A 25427-nucleotide genomic window follows, 5' to 3' on the forward strand; every position below is an offset into this window, starting at 1 on the left:
CCAAACATACCTGTGTCAGTATTTAAGGGCCTATGAAAAATAAATATACATTGACGTTAACAAACAGTGGTAATCTGCACCATACATGGGTTCAAATACTAGTTGGGGTATTTCAGTTATTTTCAAATACATTTTGGGGTATTTCAGTTCATTTCAAATACATTTTGGGGTATTTCAGTTAATTTCAAATACATTTTGGGGTATTTCAGTTACTTTCAAATACTATTTGGGGGTATTTCAGTTACTTTCAAATACTATTTGGATGCAAGCTTTTGGGTATTGTTTTTTTTTAAACACAAGTAATTTAATATTGGTCTGTATTTGGAAATAAACTTCGAAAATAGTGGAATTAATTTGTGAAATACATAGTATTTGTACAAATATTTAAATACTCCCATGCAATTGAATCAGGTCTGTTCGGTATTTGAAATACTGTATTTGGAAATAAGTACTGTATTTAAAAACGTTTTAATAGTAGTCTGTTTATATGAAAGTATTTGAAAATACACTGAACAAAAATATAGATGCAACATGTACATGTTGGTCCCATGTTTCATGAGTTAAAATAAAAGATCCCAGACATTTTCTATACGCACAAAAAGCGTATTTCTCTCAAATTGTGCACAAATTTGTTTACATCCCTGTTAGTGAACATTTCTCCTTTGCCAAGATAATCCATCCACCTGACAGGTGTGGCATATCTAGAAGCTGATTAAACAGCATAATCATTATACAGGTGCACCTCGTAATATGGACAATAAAAGGATTCTCTCAAATTTCCAGTTTTGTCACATAACACAATACCACAGATGTCTCAAGTTGAGGACAATTGGCATGCTGACTGCAGGAATGCTTCCAACATTGTTTTAGAGAATTTGTCAGCTGTGTGCCCTGTGTTGATTCTACATTTCTTGATGAGCCCAATGGTAAAATACAAAGTGTGTACCAACTGTGATCTAGGGGCTGGTCCAGTGTAAGGGTTGTCCTGTGTGTCTGCACTGAAACTCAGACACAAACACTTATACGTTAGTCTATGCTGGTATGCTATGAGGATATGTCAGTTGTATATTCATCAGATAATAGATGCCATGTTTTCTCCATTTCTCCATAGCAGCCATGTACATATTCATCAGACACTGTCTGTGGGACACTGGAGGGGTTCTACTGTCTAGACCCAACTAAGGATGGTTGTAGAGCAGCCCAGAGACACAGCAGCTGTAAACCTGGTCAATACATCAGCCACACAGGTTGGTCTCCTCTCAACATTCACTCATTCATTCATTTTAACATTATGATGTCATGAGGTTTTTGATTTACATTCATTCTATTGGGTTCTTTTAAGTTGTGGAGGTTATTAAGTTGTATTAGTCGTATGTAGGATGTGGATATGGATATGGAAAACACCGTCCATTTAAATGCTTATTTGCAGGTTCCTTCTCGACAATGCAACAACAATAAGAAGAAATAAATAACATCTAAGAATATGAACATAAAGTAAATGGCTCATTAGAATATAATAAAACCTTTTAGCTTAATTATAATACAGGAAGGCACTATTTTATATTTACACGTGATTTGGGGAAAGTATGATTGGGGGGCAAGTGTTTAAATTGTGCAGTATTTAGAATTAACCCAATTTCCTTCTGAAAAAAAGCATTTTAATTTCATACAATGTGCACTAATGGCGATACATGACTGCACTCTAGAGGTGACCTCAAGTGAAATCAGTGTGAAATACCAAGGCAGGTAGCATGTGAAAGACAACGGTTTAGAATGGCCTGGAGGAGAGGAGAGGAAAACAAAACAAAACAGGTGTCAACATACAGTACCAGTCAAAGGTTTGGCCACACTTATTCATTCCAGGGTTTTTCTTAATTTTTTACTATTTTCTACATTGCAGAATAATAGTGAAGACATCAAAACTATGAAATAACACATATGGAATCATGTACTAACCAAAAAAGTGTTTAACAAATCTAAGTAAATTTTATATTTGAGATTCTTCAAAGTAGCCACCCTTTTCCTTGATGACAGCTTTGCACAGCATTCCATGGCCTTTTCTTTGCAACTCTGCCTAGAAGCAACTTGTAATTAGTTGTCGGAGATTGTTCCAGTGAGAAACCTAAACCATAATCGCTGTGGGTGAATCTTCCTTCCTTTACATCCATATGTTTTTACTAGATGATGCTCATACACTCAGTATAAGAAACATTAGTAACACATTCTAAATATTGAGTTGCACCCCCTTTTGCCCTCAGAACAGCCTCAATTTGTCGGGGCATGGACTCTACAAGGTGTCGAAAGCGTTCCACAGGGATGCTGGCCAATCTTGACTCCAAGGCTTCCCAAAATTGTGTCAAGTTTGCTGGGTGTCCTTTGGGTGTTGGACCATTCTTGATACACACTGGACAATAACTGTTGAGTGTGAAAAAACTCAGCAGTGTTGCAGTTCTTGATACAAACCGGTGGACCTGGCACCTACTACCACATCCTGGTCAAAGGCACTTACATCTTTTGTCTTGCCCATTCACCTGCTGAATGGCACACATACACAATCCATTTCTAAATTGTCTCAAGGCTTAAAAACCTTTCTTTAACATGTCTACCATCCCTTCATCTACACTGATTCACATTTCCACAAACTTCAAAGTGTTTCATTTCAAATGGTACCAAGAAAATGCATATCCTTGCTTGAGGGCCTGAGCTTATGGCAGTTAGATTTGGGTCTGTCATTTTAGGCGAAAATTGGAAAAAATAGTCTGATCCTTAAGAGGAAGTGTAGCTTATAAACAAAGTTATCATATCACAAGTTCCATTCTCCTCTTCCAGCATTATCACGAGTTCCTCACACCTTCCCGTAAACAAGAGAACTGAATTTAAAGGCAATTCTTAGAAAAGTCACATTCACAGTGTATTTGAAAGGACTTTAGGTGTGCTTGATCTAGGCACCATGGAAAGATCTGAAGTGTCCCAAAGGTGCTAACTCTGCCTGCTGGTTAAGCTAAATCATGAGCACCTGAAGTATGTCGTGGAAATTCTAAACATTAAAGGGAAAAGCAAGAGGTTGCAGGTTCTCTCAAACAGCAAAGTTCTTTATTAATAAGATTAGCAAAAATGTAGCTGGTTAGCATAGACCCAAAATGGTACACAGCGAAGAGCCCCCAAACACATTTTAAATGGTCTTTTATAGCTTTCCTTAGCGTCTATCTTTGCCAGCTGGCAAAGAGCCATATGTCCATATATGGTTACACATTTTGCAGTGTTGCTAAGCATCTCATACTTCATCACATACCATGAGAAAACAGGAACCGTATCCCGTACAGACCCACTTGAACAGGGTCAGACAAGTCTAATGAAACCAGTTGTTTCCTGCTTTCTCAGGGCATAGCGCAAAGCTAAGATTAACAGAGTAAGATTTATGCTTGTATAAATCCTTAAGCCTGCAATATTTCCCCCATAAATATTTTAATAATTTGAAATACATATTTGACCCAGGTTTGATTGACAGTTATAGATATAACCTAATCTACACACTCAAAGCATGTTCATAACTTCCTGGACATGGCCTGTAGCTGGTCAAACTGGTTCTTCAGCCTCTGTCTCAACTCATCCTGCTGGCCTTTAGCAGTGAACAGCTCTCCTTCCTTTATGGACAGAGTTCTACACAAGGAACTCACTGTACCTGCAGAGTACAAATACAGTATTGATTGCGATTACATACAACACAAGTTTCACCTTTAATGGACAGGATTGCTCACACCTTTTCAAACCTTTCAGATCTCAGGGGGTGAGAGCTAAGGGTTGATTTGGGATTTGAGGCTCATCCTCCCACAGTTTAGGTTCTAAAGCTGCGTTTGATACTGTATCTCCATGTGAACACACAAGAGGAGATCACATGATTCATGCTAGCCTATAACTCCCTCATCAGTGGTTTGTTGGTTCTCTCCACTTCCCTCATCTGTTCAGTAAGTGATAAACTGTTGTCTCACTGTAAACTGTTGTCTCACTGTCCACATAATTCTCTGTATAACTGAAGAGCTGTGTTTGTGGTCATGTTCCAAGACTCAGACGTGGCCACCATGCAAGATTAGTTTTAGGTCAAATTTCAGAAGATAACATTACATGCAGCCTGTATATCAATTTCAAATGTTAACAAATGATGAATTCCTTTCTCTGACCAAGTTAACTAAGGGTTAACCTCATGCTGTATGGCTTGGTGTTTGATCTCTGAGTGAGTTGCTTCTCTGTCCAACAGGGCTGGGAACCCTCCATGTTCAGGACCCCTCCCAGAGCTGGCATCTCAGCCTGTGGATCTTCTCTTCTATCCTGGCTGTATGCTGGCTCTTCTCCTGCACCTTCTTCTCCACCTCCATCTGATTCCTGACCTCCTCTGATAGACACACGATCAACTCCACAGTTAACACAAAGAAACACAGAAAAGTATGTGAGATGAAGATGGTTACTTCAGCGCTTTATTTTGACAGGTTTTTATATTTAATTCTAGATGTGTGTCGCATTGTATAATGATAGACAGGCACAGGAATACGAAAATCCATTTTTATTTTTTAATTTTTTATTTATTACCCAAAATAGCGTACGTCATGAACATGACGAGGATGAAGCCCAAAACAAACGTGTGTGTAAATATATATATAAAACACAGGGCTGTAACCCAAACAAAGAGTGAGGTGCAAACCTCTAATAAATACACGGGACCAAGACCCGTAATGACAAGTGCACACTAACACGGTGACACGCATGCCAATACAACAGAGCACAGGTACTCACAAGACCAATGGACATGGAACAATTATCAACAAAGACAGAGGGCACATATATACACATACCAATCAGGGGGAATGGGAACCAGGTGTGCGTAATGAGACAAGACAGTCCGGGGTTGGTGGTAATCATCCAGTTCAGTGGCACCTAGTCATTCTAGATCTCGGTTGGTTCTGGTATCAGTTTTAGTTTGAACAGTCTAATTCTAGATCTCTGTTGGTTATGGTATCAGTTTTAGTTTGAACAGTCTAATTCTAGATCTCGGTTGGTTCTGGTATCAGTTTTAGTTTGAACAGTCTAATTCTAGATCTCGGTTGGTTCTGGTATCAGTTTTAGTTTGAACAGTTTAATTCTAGATCTCGGTTGGTTCTGGTATCAGTTTTAGTTTGAACAGTCTCATTCTAGATCTCTGTTGGTTCTGGTATCAGTTTTAGTTTGAACAGTCTTGTAAACTGAAAGCTCAAGGTTTGTCACTGCTATACTGTAGTTAGTGTCAGGGATAGAGGGATAGATGGCACTGTTAAAGTTGTAGCACTGCTTTTGTAGTCAGTATATGTCTGTATACCCATTAAATCTTGTCAAATGGACAAAGGTCACAAGTTGTTGTTCAGTACATGAGCTACAATACTCTCACATATCTCTGAAATATACAGTACAGAGAAGTTCCTACTTCCCATTCTCATTATGAGAAATGGTCAGTTCTGTCAGCTCTTCCTGAAGAACAGAGATCTCTTGGTTTTCTTCACCTCTTCAAACTGCCAGGTGAGTGATTTCCTCACCTAACATCAGCATGTTCTGCTCCTTTAAAAAGAGGGGTTATAATACTACAACTACAGTCAATACTGACCTCCAATATGATGCTGGGTACCTGGTTTTCCTGGGAGTGTGGAGGGGTCCAGAAAGTCCTTCCCAGGACCAGACTTACATAACATTATGTAACAGTATAGCTTCCGTCCCTCTCCTCGCCTCGAACCAGGGACCCTCTGCACACATCAACAACAGCCACCTCACGAAGCATCGTTAGGTGACCATCGCGCCACAAAACCTGCGGAGAGAACAACTACTTCAAGGCCTCAGAGCAAGTGACGTCACCGATTGAAACGCTATTAGCGAGCACCACCGCTAACTAGCTAGCCGTTTCACATCGGTTATAAACCACCAACAGGAAATGTTTACTGACTGTATTTTGTGGATGTTAAGAAAGTTTGTGTAGCATATTATTGTAGAATGGAGTGACAGTGTAACGGCGTTCTTCGTTTGTTGAAAGAGAGTCGGACCGAAATGCAGCGTAGTGGTTACTCATGACTTTAATGAAAAAAAGTGACACATGAAATAACTTATAAATACAAAAAACAACAAACGGAACGTGAAACCTAATTACAGCCTATCTGGTGAAACTACACAGAGACAGGAACAATCACCCACGAAATACAAAGTGAAACTCAGGCTACCTAAATACGGTTCCCAATCAGAGACCACGAGAATCACCTGACTCTGATTGAGAACTGCCTCAGGCAGCCAAGCCTATGCTAGACACACCCCTAATCAACCACAATCCCAATGCCTACAAAAAAAACCAATACGACAACACAATAACCCATGTCACACCCTGGCCTGAACAAATAATTAAAGAAAACACAAAATACTAAGACCAAGGCGTGACAGAACCCCCCCCCCCCCCCCAAGGTGCGGACTCCCGGACGCACCTCGAAACCACAGGGAGGGTCCTGGTGGGCGTCTGTCCATGGTGGCGGCTCCGGCTCGGGACGTGGACCCCACTCCATAAATGTCATAGTTCCTCCCCTTCGCGTCCTGGGATAATCCACCCTCGCCGCCGACCATGGCCTAATAGTCCTCACCCAGAACCCCACAGAACTGAGGAGCAGCTCGTGACTGAGGGGCATCTCGGGACTGAGGGACAGCTCGGGACTGAGGGGCAGCTCGGGACTGAGGGGCAGCTCGGGACTGAGGGGCAGCTCGGGACTGAGGGGCAGCCCGGAACTGAGGGGCAGCCCGGAACTGAGGGGCAGCCCGGAACTGAGGGGCAGCCCGGAACTGAGGGGCAGCCCGGAACTGAGGGGCAGCCCGGAACTGAGGGGCAGCCCGGAACTGAGGGGAAGCCCAGTACTGAGAGGAAGCCCAGTACTGAGAGGAAGCTCAGGTAGGTAGTAGGCTCCGGTAGATCCTGGCTGGCTGGCGGATCTGGAAGATTCAGGTTGACTAGCAGATCTGGAAGATTCTGGTTGACTAGCAGATCTGGAAGATTCTGGTTGACTAGCAGATCTGGAAGATTCTGGTTGACTAGCAGATCTGGAAGATTCTGGTTGACTAGCAGATCTGGACGATTCTGGTTGACTAGCAGATCTGGACGATTCTGGTTGACTGGCGGATCTAGCTGCTCTATGCAGACTGACAGCTCTGACTGCTCCATGCAGGCTGACAGCTCCTTGCAGACTGGCAGCTCTTTGCAGACTGGCAGCTCTGGCTGCTTCATGCAGGCTGACAGCACCCTGCAGACTGGCAGCTCCTTGCAGACTGACAGCTCCTTGCAGACTGACAGCTCCTTGCAGACTGACAGCTCCCTGCAGACTGGCAGCTCCTTGCAGACTGACATCTCTGACTGCTCCATGCAGGCTGACAGCTCCTTGCAGACTGACAGCTCCCTGCAGACTGGCAACTCCGGCTGCTTCATGCAGACTGACAGCTCTGACTGCTCCATGCAGGCTGACAGCACCCTGCAGACTGGCAGCTCCTTGCAGACTGACAGCTCCTTGCAGACTGACAGCTCCTTGCAGACTGGCAGCTCCTTGCAGACTGACAGCTCCCTGCAGACTGACATCTCCGGCTGCTTCATGCAGACTGACAGCTCTGACTGCTTCATGCATACTGACAGCTTCCTGCAGACTGGCAGCTCTTTGCAGACTGGCAGCTCCTTGCAGACTGACAGCTCCCTGCAGACTGACATCTCCGGCTGCTTCATGCAGACTGACAGCTCTGACTGCTCCATGCAGGCTGACAGCACCCTGCAGACTGGCAGCTCCTTGCAGACTGACAGCTCTTTGCAGACTGACAGCTCTTTGCAGACTGACAGCTCTGGCTGCTTCATGCATACTGACAGCTCCCTGCAGACTGGCAGCTCCGAACAGGCAGGAGGGAAGGAAGGCTCTGATAGCGCTGAACAGACAGGAGACTCCAGCAGCGCAGGAGAGGAAAAAAGCGCTGGCTGCGCTGAACAGACAGGAGACTCCGACAGCACAGGAGAGGCGAGGCGAGGCGCACAGGAGAGGCGAGGCGCACAGGAGAGGCGAGGGCCCTCGGAGTGTGGTGTCAGGAAAATAACCTCACACTCAACGTCAACAAAACTAAGGAGATGATTGTGGACTTCAGGAAACAGCAGAGGGAACACCCCCCCCCCCCCCCATCCACATCGATGGAACAGTAGTGGAGAGGGTAGCAAGTTTTAAGTTCCTCGGCATACACATCACAGACAAACTGAATTGGTCCACTCACACAGACAGCATCGTGAGGAAGGCGCAGCAGCGCCTCTTCAACCTCAGGAGGCTGAAGAAATTCGGCTTGTCACCAAAAGCACTCACAAACTTCTACAGATGCACAATCGAGAGCATCCTGGCGGCCTGTATCACCGCCTGGTATGGCAACTGCACCGCCCTCAACCGGAAGGCTCTCCAGAGGGTAGTGAGGTCTGCACAACGCATCACCGGGGGCAAACTACCTGCCCTCCAGGACACCTACACCACCCGATGCTACAGGAAGGCCATAAAGATCATCAAGGACATCAACCACCCGAGCCACTGCCTGTTCACCCCGCTGTCATCCAGAAGGCGAGGTCAGTACAGGTGCATCAAAGCTGGGACCGAGAGACTGAAAAACAGCTTCTATCTCAAGGCCATCAGACTGTTAAACAGCCACCACTAACATTGAGTGGCTACTGCCAACACACTGTCAATGCCACTGACTCTACTCCAGCCACTTTAATCATGGGAATTGATGGGAAATTATGTAAATATATCACTAGCCACTTTAAACAATGCTACCTTATATAATGTTACTTACCCTACATTATTCATCTCATATGCATACGTAGATACTGTACTCTATATCATCGACTGCATCCTTATGTAATACATGTATCACTAGCCACTTTAACTACGCCACTTGGTTTACATACTCATCTCATATGTATATACTGTACTCGATATCATCTACTGTATCTTGCCTATGCTGCTCTGTACCATCACTCATTCATATATCCTTATGTACATATTCTTTATCCCCTTACACTGTGTATAAGACAGTAGTTTTTTTGGAATTGTTAGTTAGATTACTTGTTGGTTATTACTGCATTGTCGGAACTAGAAGCACAAGCATTTCGCTACACTCGCATTAACATCTGCTAACCATGTGTATGTGACAAATAAAATTTGATTTGATTTGATAGGCCTGATGCGTGGTGCTGGCACTGGTGATACTGGAGCGAGGACACGCACAGGAAGCCTGGTGCGGGGAGCTGCTACCGGAGGACTGGTGTGTGGAGGTGGCTCTGGATAGACCGGACCGTGCAGGCGCACTGGAGCTCTTGAGCACCGAGCCTGCCCAAGCATACCTGGCTCGATGCCCACTCTAGCCCGGCAAATACGAAGGGCTGGTAAAAACCGCACCGGGCTCTGCACCCGCACTGGAAACACCGTGTGCTCCATAGCATAACACGGTGTCTGCCCGGTCTCTCTAGCCCACCGGAAAGCACAGGGAGTTTGCGCAGGTCTCCTACCTGGCATAGCCATACTCCCTGTAAGCCCCCCCCCAATAATTTTTTGGGGTTGCTTTTCGGGCTTCCTTGCCAACCGTGTTCCCTCGTATCGTCGGCTCCTATCTCCTGCTGCCTCTGCTTCCTCCTTGGGGCGGCGATATTCACCAGGCTGAGCCCAGGGTCCTCTTCCGTCTAATATCATCTCCCAAGACCAGAAGTCCTTATATCGCTGCCCCTCACGATTAACAGGGAGAGTTGGCTCAGGTCTGACTCCTGACTCTGCCATTCTCTCCCTGAGCCCCCCCCCCCCCCCCCCCCCAATACATTTTTGGGGCTGCTTTTCGGGTTTCGCTCTGCGCCGCCGTGTCTGTTTCTCTAACTCCATACGCCTATAGCCCTCTTCGCACTGCTCTAACGAATCCCAGGCGGGCTCAGGCACTCTCTCTGGGTCGGCCGCCCACCTGTCTATTTCTTCCCACGTCGTATACTCTAATCCTCTGCTGTCCATAACGTCCTCCTTTCGCTGCTCCTGCTGTCGCTGCCTGTTACCACGCCGCTCGGTCCGTGTGTGGTGGGTGATTCTGTAACGGCGTTCTCCGTTTGTTGTTTTTGCATTTATTATAGTTATTTCATGTATCGCCTTTTTCTTCATTAAAGAACATGAGTAACCACCACGCTGCATTTCGGTCCTCTCTTTCTACAAACGAAGAACGCCGTTACAGATAGAAGTCGCCTATCCTAATAATAATTTAGATTAGATGACCTGGGCTTATGTTTGCATTTTACCAAGATCATATATCTCTATGGTTATTACATAGAAGGTTTTAACATTCCATCTCAAAGAATACAGTTTTTCTATGAGACTGCCATCATAGAGATGCCATCATAGAGATGCCATCATAGAGATGCCATCATAGAGATGCCATCATAGAGATGACACAGGTTCTATTTCTATGGCTGCTGATGTCATAGAGTGGTTGTTACATAGAATAGAATGAATTGCCAGGGTTAGAGGTTCCAAGCCCATTATATTCATTCTATTTATATGGGTGTTAGACTACCACATATATCTTCTTAAATTATGTAAATCTAAACAATGGTGTTTGAGGGGGCCAATCAGAGTGAATGAGAATTAACATGCATTTCATCATTCTAAGATCAGTCCTTAACGTGTATGCCTTACTGCGACATTGCAGCATTATTGTTTGTATTTCGTGTTTTATTTTATTACAGTTACAAGTACATGAAAACAGTGGGGATTACAGAAACAATTTCATCAAATTAAACTGCAGGTTAAATGTTCTTTAAAAACAAGAAATCAAACATAGGGTCATTACAATACATTGATAGTTGATTCACAATGGGGCTAATATCCACTCAGAATAAACATCCCTTTTGATTACCCTAATGGGTATTTAAATCCAATATTAGTTTGCAGTGTGTTCTGTTATCCTACAGACACGACACATTGCGACATGGTACTTGAAGAAGAAACGGAGGTTATTAATTTAGTACAATGTTTAGATTGAGGACATCTAAGCGAAGTCTATATTTGTCATGACAATATAAACGGATGGATGTGTGGCCATACTATCTATTGGCTGATTTGTCGATCTGGAGTGTAGGTCATTGTTTTGAAAGCGTTATGAAATGTGATAGTGTGAAATCCTTTATCTCCAGTGACAATAATTATATTGCCTAGTTATGATGCGTTCATACACGATGTCCAGATTTTCACAGGCAGACCATTTACAAGTTAAATCATGAGGAGAATGTATTTTACCAACTGATAGAACATAGGCTTTCACCAAATTGATTTGTATTTCTGAGGTGAATTATCCACTTAAACTGTATAGTGGATTATCAGTAGGTTGCCTCCCACTTTTCTCAACGTTATTTGGAAAGTCAGAGTGAAAGTAAAATAGTCCAACTGCGAACCAAGACGGGGTAAGATTCAGATGATGTGTGTATATGTAGAAATAGCCTACTTAACATGTACGGTGCAGTAACTGAAAAAATAATGACATACTTTAATTGTGATTAATGACTGTATCTGTAATTTTACGACAAGGCTGATCTCTTCCTTTTGTTTTCACCTCTGGTGACTCAACTGCTTTTTAATTTGAAAGTGTGGTGCTAAACTCAGTCGAATTTTCCCTGTTCTTGAAAAATGAAAAGCTTTGGCCTTCTAATTTTTTATGAAAAATAATTACAATTTTGCTTGTTTGCAACAACAACAAAAACGGACAAAATAATATATCTTACGTCAGAAGCCCTGAATTGGCCTGGCTGTACTGTACACTCTAATAATAAAAGATTGCTGGAGGATCCTTTAGGGGTTCTTCAAATTGAAACTGTGGAGAACTTCTATAAATTCTTCAAAGAACCCCTTTTAATCAATCCTCGAATAACGTTTTGGGGTACAATCTTTAACTCTTCCATCCCCAATTATTAATAATAATACACAGAACAATAACAACAAGAACACAATATTTCAGTTGTCAGTGTTTATGATTTTAGTGGCAAAGCACAATTTAAAAATCCAAAGATGAAAAAAATTCCGATCCGAGCCCCAAGTCCAATGAATATATCCTCTGTCGTGTTGATGTTAGTGTTGATGTTCTCCGTATCAATAGCCAGAATGATTTTGCAATGCATGGTGATCTAACAGGTTTCCTGTTGTATTCATCAGAGTTGTAGGGAGAGTGAAGTGTGTGAATCGCAAAAATTGCAATTATACAGATGTTTAAAAGAAACGTGCGAATGGCAGTATTCATACCTTGGTTTTTGTGGTAAATGTGGTAAATGTGAATTTACTTTTGATTATGTTTTTTTTATAAAAAATACCTTGTCCATAATGTAGAGGCCTCTGGGATTTTCATTGAAGAGGTAAGGGAGGCTGCTGTGACTGAGTCCTATAAGGTTTTAGAGAAACCAAAATTAACTGTAGATGTGATCTGCATAACATACCAATTGTACAATACCTTTGTGTACCTCCTGGTCAGTATACCTGCAGACTCACACACACACACAAGTGAGAGGTATAGTCATCTGCACCCAATGCAGCTCTAACCTTCAACATATTCTTACCTCTGTTGATTTGTTATCCGTTCAACTGTCCATTTTCTGTTTTATAAATCATTTTAAAGGGAGAAATTGACAAACACTGCCATTTCTACAAATATGAAAAGATAGAGGGTATGATCATAAAACAATATCAATTTAGATCATACAAGGAAGAAATGTTACCTTATATTGAGGAAATATTTACATTTTTCAGTTAAGTGCCTGCACCTGCTGTCATCTCAAATTCATTGAAACACTTCAACTGGCATATGTAAATGTATTGGTAATGCTACTGATGGAGCTGCAAACATACAAGACCAGTACAATGGTTTCTCTGCCTTGCTATCCTCACACTCTCCCAACCAAGTACATGAGGTGTTACACACACGTCCTGACTCTTGTGATGATAGACACAATAGGAGTAGTTATGTCTGTTCTCTCTACTAAATAACCTGGCAGTGTTAATTCCAGAGTCCTACCAAAGAATCAATGTGTGGAAAAAGGAGCCTGGACACTCGCCACAGACGTCTCTCTCCTATAGGAGAAACACGCTGTTGGGCCAAGGATGCTGCTCTGAAGAAGGTCTTTGTATTCTTTGGCGACCTACAAAATGCTCTGTTTGTGGATGTAATTCTCACCTTGATGGCTATTGAAGAGATGGCAGGTCAAAGGCCAACTGTACGTGTCAAGGCCAGAGCATTAACAGAGTCTCTGCTCAAGATACAACACAATCTTCACTGCCCAAACAGTTCTGTCTATATTTGAGAATAACTTCAAACCAGTGGCGTGGACATCCTGACAGAGGGATGGTATTGGGAACACAAGAGGCTCTGCAAAGGAATGTGAGGGACTTGATGTGGAGAGGGCTGCAAACAGCTTCATGCAGTGGTCCACTGACAAGCTGCAAGAACAGGATGAAGACAACGAACTGGAAGTGCAAGCTGAGATGCCTCAGAAGAGAACAAAGAAAAGGAAGACCATGCCATGATACCATGATAGGGATGCAGAGAGGGTCTACAAGACTAAGGTGCACTCTGTCATCATGGATACAGTCACTGAGAGCATCTGTCAGCGCTTGCTGACACCAGGCACGTTGTACACAGACTTTACTCATCTGGACCGCAGCAGGTTCTCTGAGATATAATATAATGGATTGCCCCAGACATCACTTGCAAAACTAAGCAAAGTCTTGCTTGAGTTTGACAGTCAAGCAGCTGTCAGCACTTTGCAGTGTGAGTTGACTAGTCTTGCCAGTCAATGGGAGAGACTGAAAACATCAGCAGTGGAGAAGTACACAACCAGGACTGTGAGAGATACCTGCAGATGGACCTGATGAAGAATAAGTGGAGATGATGAATACAAGTTGTTCAACATGTAAGAACTGTGCTGTATGTTGTTATCAACTTCTACGATGGTACATCTTGTTGACAGATGCTTACCATGTTATAGGCCTGGGGTACAAGTTCTTATTCACCGTTTGTGTCACCCAGGAAGCCTGTGAGAGGAGCTTCTCAACTAGAGGTTGACCGATTAATTGGAATGGCCGATTAATTAAGGTCGATTTCAAGTTTTCATAACAATCGGAGATCGGTATTTTTGGGCGCAGATTTGCCGATATATATACATAATTTTTTTTACACCTTTATTTAATCTTTATTTAACTAGGCAAGTCAGTTAAGAACACATTCTTATTTTCAATGACGGCCTAGGAACGTTGGGTTAACTGCCTCGTTCAGGGGCAGAAGGACAGAGTTTCACCTTGTCAGCTCGGGGGATTCAATCTTGCAACCTTACAGTTAACTACTCCAACGCAATAACGACCTGCCTCTCTCTTGTTGCACTCCACAAGACTGACTGCCTATTATGCAAATGCAGTAAGCCAAGGTAAGTTGCTAGCTAGCATTAAACTTATCTTATAAAAAACAATCATAATCACTAGTTAACTACACATGGTTGATGATATTACTAGATATTATCTAGCGTGTGCTGTGTTGCATATAATCTGACTGAGCATACAAGTATCTAAGTATCTGACTGAGCGGTGGTAGGCAGAAGCAGGCGCGTAAACATTTGTCAAGCATTGCGTTGTTTATGACTTCAAACCTATCAACTCCCAGATGAGGCTGGTGTGACCGAAGTGAAATGGCTGGCTAGTTAGCGCGCGCTAATAGCGTTTCAAACTTCACTCCCTCTGAGCCTTGGGGTGGTTGTTTCCCTTGCTCTGCATGGGTAACGCTGCTTCGATGTGGTGGCTGTGGTCGTTGTGTTGCTGGTTCGAGCCCAGGGAGGACCGAGTAGAGGGACAGAAGCTATAATGTTACACTGGCAATATTAAAGTGCCTATAAGAACATCCAATAGTCAAAGGTTAATGAAATACAAATGGTATAGAGGGAAATAGTCCTATAATAACTACAACCTAAAACTTCTTACCTGGGAATATTGAAGACTCATGTTAAAAGGAACCACCAGCTTTCATATGTTCTCATGTTCTGAGCAAGGAACTGAAACGTTAGCTTTCTTACATGGCACATATTGCACTTTTACGTTCTTCTCCAACACTGTTTTTGCATTTTTTTAAACCAAATTGAACATTCATTATCTACTTGAGGCTAAATTGATTTTATTGATGTATTATATTAAGTTAAAATATGTGTTAATTCATTATTGTTGTAATTGTCATGATTACAAATACAGTTTTTTATTTTTTATTAAATCGTCCGGTTAATCGGTATCGGCTTTTTTGGTCCTCCAATAATCGGTATCAGCATTGAAAAATCATAATCGGTTGACCTCTTTTCTCAACTCTCCAATTCATAAAACATCGACTCGGGAGCACCCTATCCTACAATCTCTTGGAAGCATTTATTCTGATGGCAACTGAAAAGGAAATCCTTATGGTCCTGGATACAGATGATGTCATTGACAGGGTGACAGAGAAGAACTGCTGTGACACCTGCTGACAAAAGGGTAGGGAGGGCAGAGTGACAGCAGAGGAGAACAAGAAGAGACAGGCTGACAGACTGACAACAAAGTTACAGACAGAGTGACAGATCAGAACAAGGAGAATCACAGACAGACAGACAACTGAGGAGAATCACAGACAGGCTGACAGACTGTAACAGATCAGAACAAGGTGAATCACAGACAGAGGGACAGTGACAGCAGAGATGCAGAGACAGACAGCACAACAGGGATAAAACAGACTCAGAGGCCCAGTTATAGTGATGAGTTGTATCTCCAGACTCCAGTGGTGTTTTAACATGTATTTGTTTTAAACATGAGCTGGTTAAAAAAAGGAGGAAGACCATGTTTCTTCACTCACTGGGACAGTAAAGGTTGGGAATCTCTGTACTATAGTGTACTACAGATGTTATATGCTGCAGGTTAGGAGAGTTAGGTTAAGGTTAGGAAAGGCGTTGGCGGAAAAGCTCTCCTAACCTGCAACAATAATACCTTCCGAGTCGTATCTGTATCAAGTGTCAAAGACGGCAACATTCTCTAATAACTACATGCCTATTTCTGTTTCATACTACTCAAAGTTGATAACTAGCTTATTCATTTTTTCTTCAGTGATTCAATTCAGTAAGATATCATCATTTACTAATTGAAATAATTATATTTACATATACTAAAACACATGAATTCAACAGGTCAGTTCATCTCGATACTTCAAAACTCCTAATAACATCACAAATCCAGTGTGTGGGTGCTCCAGTGAGTTGGAGAGGATTGAGGAACAATGGCACCGTTTGAAACCTTGATCTGGACTGTGAGTGAAACTTTTCTGATTTATTTGGCATGTTTAAAAAACAATTATCACTGTAAATATTTCCCCTATGAAATATAAATCAGAGTTATTATTAGCCTAATCGTTCTGTCCATTTTAATGATAGAAAAAAATGTGGTGGAGAGATGTACATTTTCACTAGGTCAGCGTTTCCCAAACTCAGTCCTGGGAACCCTAACATTTAGTTTTTTGCCCTAGCACTACACAGCTGATTCAAATAATCAACTCAAGCTGTGATTATTTGAGTCAGCTGTGTAGTGCTAGGGCGACAACCAAAACTTTCACCCATTTGGGTCCCCAAAACCAAGTTAGGGAATTACTGACCTAGATTATCTTGGGTTTGGTGTCACACCTTTAAAGACTAAATAAAAACACACCAGGGGGTGCCACCACACTCACTCACAAAATACTCTTTAAAATGGTCCCACGTAATTACTATCATTGTTTTTGAAATGTGAACATTTCTGTACGTTTTATGAATACACACCATCAGTTTACATTTTTGTGATTTGTTTTCTGATATTTTCCCTACTTCCAGATAACTATTATATTTGTGCTTGAATGCATTGGATGCTGTATTGCATGTGGTAGAGCTGAGTACAGAATAGGGGATGAATGTTGTCCCATGTGTTCACCAGGTAAGGACCGTCTCTTTACATCATATGAATCACCAGACCTTAATACATCATCAACACTAACAGAAAAACATGACATTGTGATTCTCTCTTCACCAGGAAATCATGTACATAGGCATTGTACTGAATTCACCAGTACCAGCTGTGTGCCCTGTGTTGATGCTACATTCCTTGATGAGCCCAATGGTCTCATAAAATGCAAAGTGTGTACCAACTGTGATTCAGGTAAGAGTGGTGCTGTGTGTCTGTACTGAAACCCAGACACAAACACTGATATGTTACTCTATGCTGTTATGCTATGAGGATATGTCAGTTGTAATCTGCATCAGATAATAGATGCCATGTTTTCTCTCTAGGTTTGGGTTTGAAGGTAAAGCAGCCATGTACACCTTCATCAGACACTGTCTGTGGGACACTGGAGGGGTTCTACTGTCTAGACCCAACTAAGGATGGTTGTAGAGCAGCCCAGAGACACAGCAGCTGTAAACCTGGTCAATACATCAGTCACACAGGTTGGTCTTCTGTCTCATCATAATACTCATCGTGTTGTCATAATTCCATTTAGTCAAGTTGGTAACTTTAGTGTGAATAATCATTAACAGTTAATGGAATATAATTAGTAGGGAAAAACTAAATGCAATCATATTTTTCTGCAGGAACAACGTCTACAGATACTGTTTGTGCTGACTGCACTGGTGATACTTACTCAGATGGATCATTAACATCCTGCCAGCCACACACACAGTAAGTTCACATATGTTCACATAAATCAAAAGTGTAGGATAAATAATACAATATACTACAGTAAAAATATACAATATCATGGAAAGTTGAATGATCAAATTGCTGTCGCAGACTGTTATATAATGTGTTACAGGTGTGAATCCTTAGGTCTTCAAGAACTAAGACCAGGAACTCATTTGTCCAATTCTGAATGTGGACCACAATCCTCAAGAATAGAACCTGGAATCATCATTGGTGTTGTTGTGGCATCAGTCCTAATAGCTCCTATTATTATAATAATAAGAATTGTAATTCTAAGGAAGAAAAGAAGTCCAACAACAGTGTCTTCTTCTCCAGTGACAGTAAATGCTGTAGAGGTATGTTGATATAATCTACATGTTGAACAGTCACTGTACTAAGGTTAGCTGAGCAGATGATATTATTGCTCTACTTCCTCTGGGCTGAACTAGAAACGTTTTATTGAGTAATATGTTTCCTTCTATTAGGCATCATCAGATTTAGAGGAAACACCAAGCAATGTAGTACAATGAAACAGAAGAAAGTACAGCATCTTGCAGGTGTTAGTTTTGTAAATGGTGAGTTGTCAAGAACTTCAGCCGTATGACTAAAGGTGTATGCTCTATTACTTCATGTTATCAATGCAATGATGACAACTAAGATATGATCAAAGTACTATGAAACTATAGCTTCACTTTCACACGGTCCTTGTTCATTACTGGTTTATTCTCCCACAGATTCAAGCTCTGACCGCACTCATCATTACAAATGCTACCTGAGGTACGTCCAGATTCTGTACACTGTGGTTAATGTGATCTACATTCAATTGTTTCTTGAAGTTGGTTTCTGGCATATTACTGTTGCTAAGTAGGATTTTATGAGGGTTTCCAGATTGGAGTAAAACACTGTATTTGTCAGTGTTTTTTGTGCACTAGTATCCCAAAGTATTAAGTGAAATCAAACATAGAAAACAGTATTGGCAGCAATTAATTTTCTTTTAAAGGTAAGGCTACTATTATATTATAAATATTTCGGTGACAACCTGGTTGACTTGGCGCTCGGGTACAGCTTGCTATGTGGTAGCAGAGAGAACAGTCTATAACTGGGGTGGCTGGAGTCCTTGACCATTTTTAGGGCCTTCCTCTGACACTGGTTAACCAATGCAAATGAATAGGAAAACATTCAAAGCTTATTAATAGGACAACATTTAGCGTAATTGGGAACACATATGGCGCGGGGAGGAGTCAAAGGATCCTAGTCAGTCTATTGTTTCAGAGAACCTGTAGGGCTTCATGTGTATCAAATCTGTAGGCGCTAGTGGGCTAAATCAATGAGAAATATAGCTGAAATGTGCAGGCTTTGTCATGATCTCTGATCAAAATAGGCAGGGGTGTTTTCGGTTCCGTTTAGGCTATAGGTTACGCATAAGAACTCAGATGCACTGAAATTAATAGCCTGATTTAATGCGATTATCCTGGATAAAAATATGTTCAACTCTTTGGTCTATGAATATCGCTTCTGTACCGATTCTATCTTTTTGGTATTTTTCTATAGGCATAGCCGACCACTACTATTCTAAATTGCGGAGACTTAGGACTACCAAGAACCCATGTTGAGTGTGAGCAAGACCTTCGATCGTCTAGTGGACTATGCAGAAATAATCGCGTAATTCATCATTGTTAAAGACTAGAGCGCTTTATATAATATGGACTGTTGTTTTTACTTTTTTCTATAACAATAGTTAGTCTTATATCCTCACATACCCCGCTCAATTCAAGCCCTGCTTTTAACCATAAGACATCTCAGTGATTGTGTCTGTTAAACAGGTGAACTTGTGGTAAACTGGGAACTCTGGGGAAAGGACAAGGACAACACTAAAAGGCCACTGAACCCAGACGTGGTGCCTGCACGATACACTGAACCCACACATGGCACCTGCATGATACACTGAACCCACAAGTGTTGCCTGCACGATACACTGAACCCACACGTGGCGCCTGTACGATACACTGAACCCACACGTGGCGCCTGCATGATACAACATTAGAATACAAGTAGTACTAATCATTAAGGTGGTTGTCAGCATGACTTTCAACTGCACAATATGCATGAATTCAAAAACGTTCTGCTGAGTTTGCCCTAGAAAATGTAGCCTCGATAGTATCACTTCTTTATGTCCCTTGTGAATCCGGTTCTACTACCAGCAAGTAAATACACTTCTCCCACAGTTCTGAGGGAAAGACATTCACCCAAAAGCACCTTTTTACTGAATTACCTTAGACATAAAATTTACAATTAATAGTCTTTTAACATCCCCCACAAACCAAATAGTTGTAACCTACAACTAGATGCGAACTCATCGAACTGAACAAATCGAACTGAACAAATAAAAGAGCAATGGACTTTTAAAAACGTCCCTAACATTCCCTGTATACAATTGTACATGTTGGTTTCCTTCCTCATTAAACCCCTTTCTTTCTTTTTTCTATCTCTACAATTAATGGACAAATGGATTTATTTAAATTAATCTAACACCAATACAACTATTTTCAGTTTAGCAGTATTATCATGATGAATTTGTCAGACTACTCAGACAGATGGTAAACAGAATGTAAATCTAAACCTGCAAACCTTGGCTACTTTCAATTCTCTGCCTGTTTCATAAAAAAAACTGCAAAAATACTGCAGGGACTTTCCTAGTCATATAACACATGCAGAACCTGCTCCACCTGTCTCACCATGCCTTACTGCCCTCCTGATCTAACAGAACTGGACAGGGGAAAACAAATACCATGATGCTTTCTCCTGTTCAGATCAATGACAATGAAAGAAAGGAGATAGAGGAAGCCACTGTAGACTATTGAGATGCACCCCTACAGTAGGCTGTGGCTGCCTTGTTATCAGTCTTGTGTTTCTCTCCCTCAGGAATGGCAGACCAAGGAGCTGCTCTCACTTGTGACTCCACTGTCTGATGAAGAAACAAAGCCGCTTGATGACAATGGATCCTCCTAAAGAGGTCAAAGGGCAGACAAATCTCTCAGGCAGTAACATCCCAGTCTGCTTCAGTGGCCCAGAAATCAGGAGCAAACCCAGACTCAGAGATGGATAGGTAAGAGATAGCATTATCATAATCAAACCCAGACTCAGAGATAGCATTATCATAATCAAACCCAGGCTCAGAGATGGATAGGTAAGAGATAGCATTATCATAATCAAACCCAGGCTCAGAGATGGATAGGTAAGAGATAGAATTATCAAACCCAGACTCATTATCAAACCCAGACTCAGAGCTGGCACCTCTTGTTATCACTACAAATATGAACATAGCGTTCTCTGTGAGACTGAAGTTTTATATTTATTTAAAATCCTCACCTTAATTAACCTTCCCACGGGCAGGTAAGAGGGCATGTTATAGAGCTCACCAGATTGTAGTCCTAAAAAACTGAACTAAGTTACCTCTGGTTTGTTCAGACATTCTTATGGGGAAGAAATAGGGTTTTAGGATAAACGTGTAAAATAAGGTCTGAGGTTAAAACAGGCTTAGGAAATTTTATACGTTTTGTTCTATGGGATAATTTGATGAATTATGAAGCATTTATGTGCTTCTTATGGTGACAAAAATACTTAGAAATTCACAAAAAGTGACGTTAGCTGATGATTATGTCATAGAACAAAACTCCTAAGCCTGTGTTTACCACAGACCTTACTTTCTACACTCATCCAAAACCCCACCAAAACGCTGTTCATTTCCCCATAGGCTTCGTCCAACGAACCATGGTGGAGTTAATGCCTACAAGAAGACGCCATTGCTATTTCTCTATAGTAGTGTTGTATTAACTAGGCTTATTGTCCTTGTCCTGTGTGTGTATGAACCAGTGATGATTCGCTCACCCCCTGCCATGTCAGCTGACCAGGAATGAGGCAAGCCGCCTCGTTACTCCCGAGACTGTCTGGAGGGTAAGATACAGAATATAGGTCTCTCCATGGGTGGGAGATGGATATTTAAGCTAATCAACACTCCCTTTATTTTACTGACTTGTTGAATGATTGATCCATTTATCCTTTCATCCCTTCCCAGCCTTCCTCTCCTCTGAGGACCCAGCGAGGGTGGAGCACAGTGAGACACTTCAACAGCCAGAGAGGTGAGAGGGCACATGGTTTGGATGGTAAATATTTGTATCACGTAAGCAAAAGCAAGTATGTTCCATCATCTACAGTACCAGTCAAAAGTTTGGACACACCTACTCATTCAAGGGTTTTTCTTTATTTGTACTATTTTCTACATTGTAGAATAATCGTGAAGATATCAAAACTATGAAATAACACATATGGAATCATGTAGTAACCAAAAAAGTGTTAAATGTTCATTTACATTAGTGAAAAATTTTCCACTGATTCATGTAGTTTCTCTCCCCTTTTGACAGTTGATTTCCTCTCAGGAACCCACATTTGTTCTTTGTTATTCTGAAAGTAATTTGTGTTGCGTGTACTTTTCCCTACTCACCCCTACTTTCCCTATTCACCCCCTCTCTTTACTGCCGGGGCGGCAGGGTAGCCTAGTGGTTAGAGCGTTGGACTAGTAACTGGAAGGTTGCAAGTTCAAACCCCCGAGCTGACAAGGTACAAATCTGTCGTTCTGCCCCTGAACAGGCAGTTAACCCATTGTTCCTAGGCCGTCATTGAAAATAAGAATTTGTTCTTAACTGACTTGCCTAGTAAAATAAAGGTAAAATAAATAAATAAAATGTACGTATCTTATACATATTTGGTGGCCTGATTGCATCCAGACTATGTCAAATTCTGAACACAATGCCCATCCTGGCAGATCTGAACCTAATGCGAGCACAATGTGACTTTTGTGAATCCAGACTTAATACAGCTTGGAGTGATCAGATGACAGGAGTCACCTTTAAGTGCCTTCAAAGTAATAGATATGTAAGATGCTACATATCTATTACATTGAGTGTTGTATATACATAACATGACTACATATGTTTGTTTCTGTGTTGCAGGGGCAGTCAAGAAATGGAACAGCAAGGCCACAGAACATGGCATACGTAGAGCTGTGGGAGACCACCTGAAGCATTCCCCTGGTAGAGCCAGAGGATGGTGTTTACCACACCAACACCAAACACCTTCAACAGGCTTGAAACGTGGGATTGATCTGTTTGATCCATTTTATTTGTTTCAGTTTTCATTAGTTGAATCCTTTGACTTATTAATGATAAAAAATAAATGTTTTTAACAAAAATGCACTGGATTGGTTCAAAGGTGATACTAAACATCCATCATTTTGACACAGAGGAAGATATGCTAAATTTATACTGTTTTTGAATCTAAGATGGACCAAAATATATGTTCCTTTTGCACATTTCTGTTCATTAGTTTTGCAAGAATGTTGATTGGTCGGTCATTGGGTTGATTAGTATAGCAATATGTTGATGCCATTGATTAAAAGAGTAAGAATATGATGCAATATTCGACACTTGTTTTACTTCAGTTGGTTGCATAAATAATGACGATTACTACATGTTATATGAAATATCAAAATGGAATTGTTCAAATGTAATGGAAAAAATTTACTTAATGTTAAGGTATGGAATAATACATGTATCCTTTTTCACGATGGATGTTTGAAATATGAGCAGATGATGATTTGAGTCAGTCTTCTTCATTAGTGGAATAAAGACAATTAGCACTAATGTTGTACAGAAATACTGTGTGTAAATACTGGAGTGATGTGGGATGTTAATAAAATGTCCATAGACCAATTTTTTTTATACTGAGTTCATGTGTATAGGCTGCAAGTACGTTGAAATTAAGTTGTTTTCAAGTCGTTGAAACTTTCAACCAAAACCAAACGGAGATTGGACGTCGGGCATAGTCGTCTTTTCAACTACATTTTGCTAGGTGCGTATAGCCTGCTACATCTTCCATCCTCTCAGGCCAGAGGCATTTTGCTAGGTGGGTATGGCCTGCTACATCTTCCATCCTCTCAGGCCAGAGGCATTTTGCTAGGTGGGTATAGCCTGCTACATCTTCCATCCTCTCAGGCCAGAGAAAGAATGTATGAATTAATGGTTGGATCAGAATAACAGTTATAATCATTGGCCATTACAGAGAATTAGGTAAAACCACAAGTCTAAATCCTTATCTCCATCCATGACTAATTTAGGAAAGGGCTGATTTAAACTAGCTAGCTATCCACCGAAGGACAAATCCAAACAGGCTTCCCTTCATATTTTTGGGGGGTTCTACCAGAATCAAACCAAATCTAAGTTTCTTTGTCACGTGCGCTGAATACAGACCTTACAGTGAAATGCTTACTTACAGGCCTTAACCAACAGTGCGATTTTTTTATGTAAAAAAATTGTTATTAGGTGAACAAAAGATAAGTAAATAAAGAAATACAACTGTAAAAAGACAGTGAAAAATAACAGTAGCGAGGCTATATACAGGAACCGGTTAGTCGGGCTAATTGAGGTAGTATGTACATGTAGGTATGGTTAAAGTGACTATGCATATATGATAAACAGAGAGTAGCAGTAGTGTAAAGGATGGATTGGCGGGTGGTGGGTGGCGGGACACAATGCAGATAGTCCTGGTAGCCAATGTGCGGGGGCACCGGTTAGTCGGGTTCATTGAGGTAGTATGTACATGTAGGTACGGTTAAAGTGGCTATTCATATATGATGAACAGAGAGTAGCCGCAGTGTAAAAGAGGGGTTGTGGGGGAGGGGGGACAATGTAAATAGTTCGGGTAGCCATTTGATAACTTGTTCAGGAGTCTTATGGCTTGGGGGTAAAAACTGTTGAGAAGCCTCTTGGACCTAGACTTGGCCCTCCGGTACCGCTTGCCATGCTGTAGCAGTGAGAACAGTCTATGACTAGGGTGGCTGGAGTCTTTGACTATTTTTAGGGCCCTCCTCTGAAACTGCCTGGTATAGAGGTCCTGGGTGGCACGAAGCTTGGCCCCAGTGATTTACTGGGCCGTTCGCGTTACCCTCTGTAGTGCCTTGCGGTTGGAGGGCGAGCAATTGCTTTACCAGGCAGTAATGCAGCCAGGATGCTCTCGATGGTGCAGCTGTAGAACCTTTTGAGGATCTGAGGACCCATGCCAAATCTGTTCAGTCTCCTGAGGGGGAATAGGTTTTGTCGTGCCCTCTTCATGACTGTCTTGGTGTGCTTGGACCATTATAGTTTGTTGGTGATGTGGACACCAAGGAACTTGAAGCTTTCAACCTGCTCCACTACAGCCCTGTTGATGAGAATTGGGGCATGCTCTGTCCTCTTTTTCCTGTAGTCCACAATCATCTCCTTTGTCTTGATCATGTTGAGGGTTATGTTGTTATCCTGGCACCACACGGCCAGGTCTCTGACCTCCTCCCTATAGGCTGTCTCGTCGTTGTCGGTGATCAGGCACAACACTGTTGTGTCATCAGCAAATTAAATGTTGTTGTTGTAGTCGTGCCTGGCCATGCAGTCATGAGTGAACAGGGAGTACGGAAGTGGGCTGAGCACGTACCCCTGAAGGGTCCCTGTGTTGGGGATCAGCGTGGGGGATCCTACCCTCACAACCCCATCGACGGCACGTCAGGAAGTCCAGGATCCAGTTGCAGAGGGAGCTGTTTAGTCCCAGGGACCTTAG

General features: G+C 41.9%; 1 protein-coding gene across 5 annotated transcripts; it reads left to right on the forward strand.

Annotated features, from left to right (window-relative positions):
* The first annotated feature begins 1028 nt into the window (after nucleotides 1-1028).
* Nucleotides 1029-23551, forward strand: LOC109876017 (tumor necrosis factor receptor superfamily member 14-like). Of its 5 annotated transcripts, XM_031794698.1 has the most exons (14): nucleotides 1029-1247; nucleotides 4256-4440; nucleotides 16268-16386; nucleotides 16943-17042; nucleotides 17139-17264; nucleotides 17396-17551; nucleotides 17696-17783; nucleotides 17917-18139; nucleotides 18269-18358; nucleotides 18518-18560; nucleotides 20706-20889; nucleotides 21657-21737; nucleotides 21859-21922; nucleotides 22793-23551. In XM_031794698.1, exons 3-9 carry the CDS (start codon nucleotides 16357-16359, stop codon nucleotides 18311-18313), a joined length of 768 nt encoding a protein of 255 aa, XP_031650558.1. In that variant the 5' UTR covers nucleotides 1029-1247; nucleotides 4256-4440; nucleotides 16268-16356; the 3' UTR covers nucleotides 18314-18358; nucleotides 18518-18560; nucleotides 20706-20889; nucleotides 21657-21737; nucleotides 21859-21922; nucleotides 22793-23551. The 5 variants fall into 5 exon arrangements, with proteins under 5 accessions (XP_031650558.1, XP_031650559.1, XP_031650561.1 ...); XM_031794699.1 differs by lacking the exons at nucleotides 1029-1247; nucleotides 4256-4440 and having other exon boundaries at nucleotides 15334-16386; nucleotides 19335-20889; XM_031794701.1 differs by lacking the exons at nucleotides 1029-1247; nucleotides 4256-4440 and having other exon boundaries at nucleotides 15334-16386; nucleotides 19607-20889.
* Nucleotides 23552-25427: the final 1876 nt, after the last annotated feature.

Source organism: Oncorhynchus kisutch, linkage group LG17 (assembly GCF_002021735.2).
Source record: "Oncorhynchus kisutch isolate 150728-3 linkage group LG17, Okis_V2, whole genome shotgun sequence".
NCBI lineage: Eukaryota > Metazoa > Chordata > Actinopteri > Salmoniformes > Salmonidae > Oncorhynchus > Oncorhynchus kisutch.

Coding starts and splice junctions, on each gene's coding strand:
- LOC109876017 (XM_031794698.1), top strand. CDS start 16,357: ATGGCACCGTTTGAAACCTTGATCTGGACT. Junction 17,265..17,395: donor GTGTACCAACTGTGATTCAG/GTAAGAGTGGTG, acceptor TTTTCTCTCTAG/GTTTGGGTTTGAAGGTAAAG. Junction 17,552..17,695: donor TCAATACATCAGTCACACAG/GTTGGTCTTCTG, acceptor ATTTTTCTGCAG/GAACAACGTCTACAGATACT.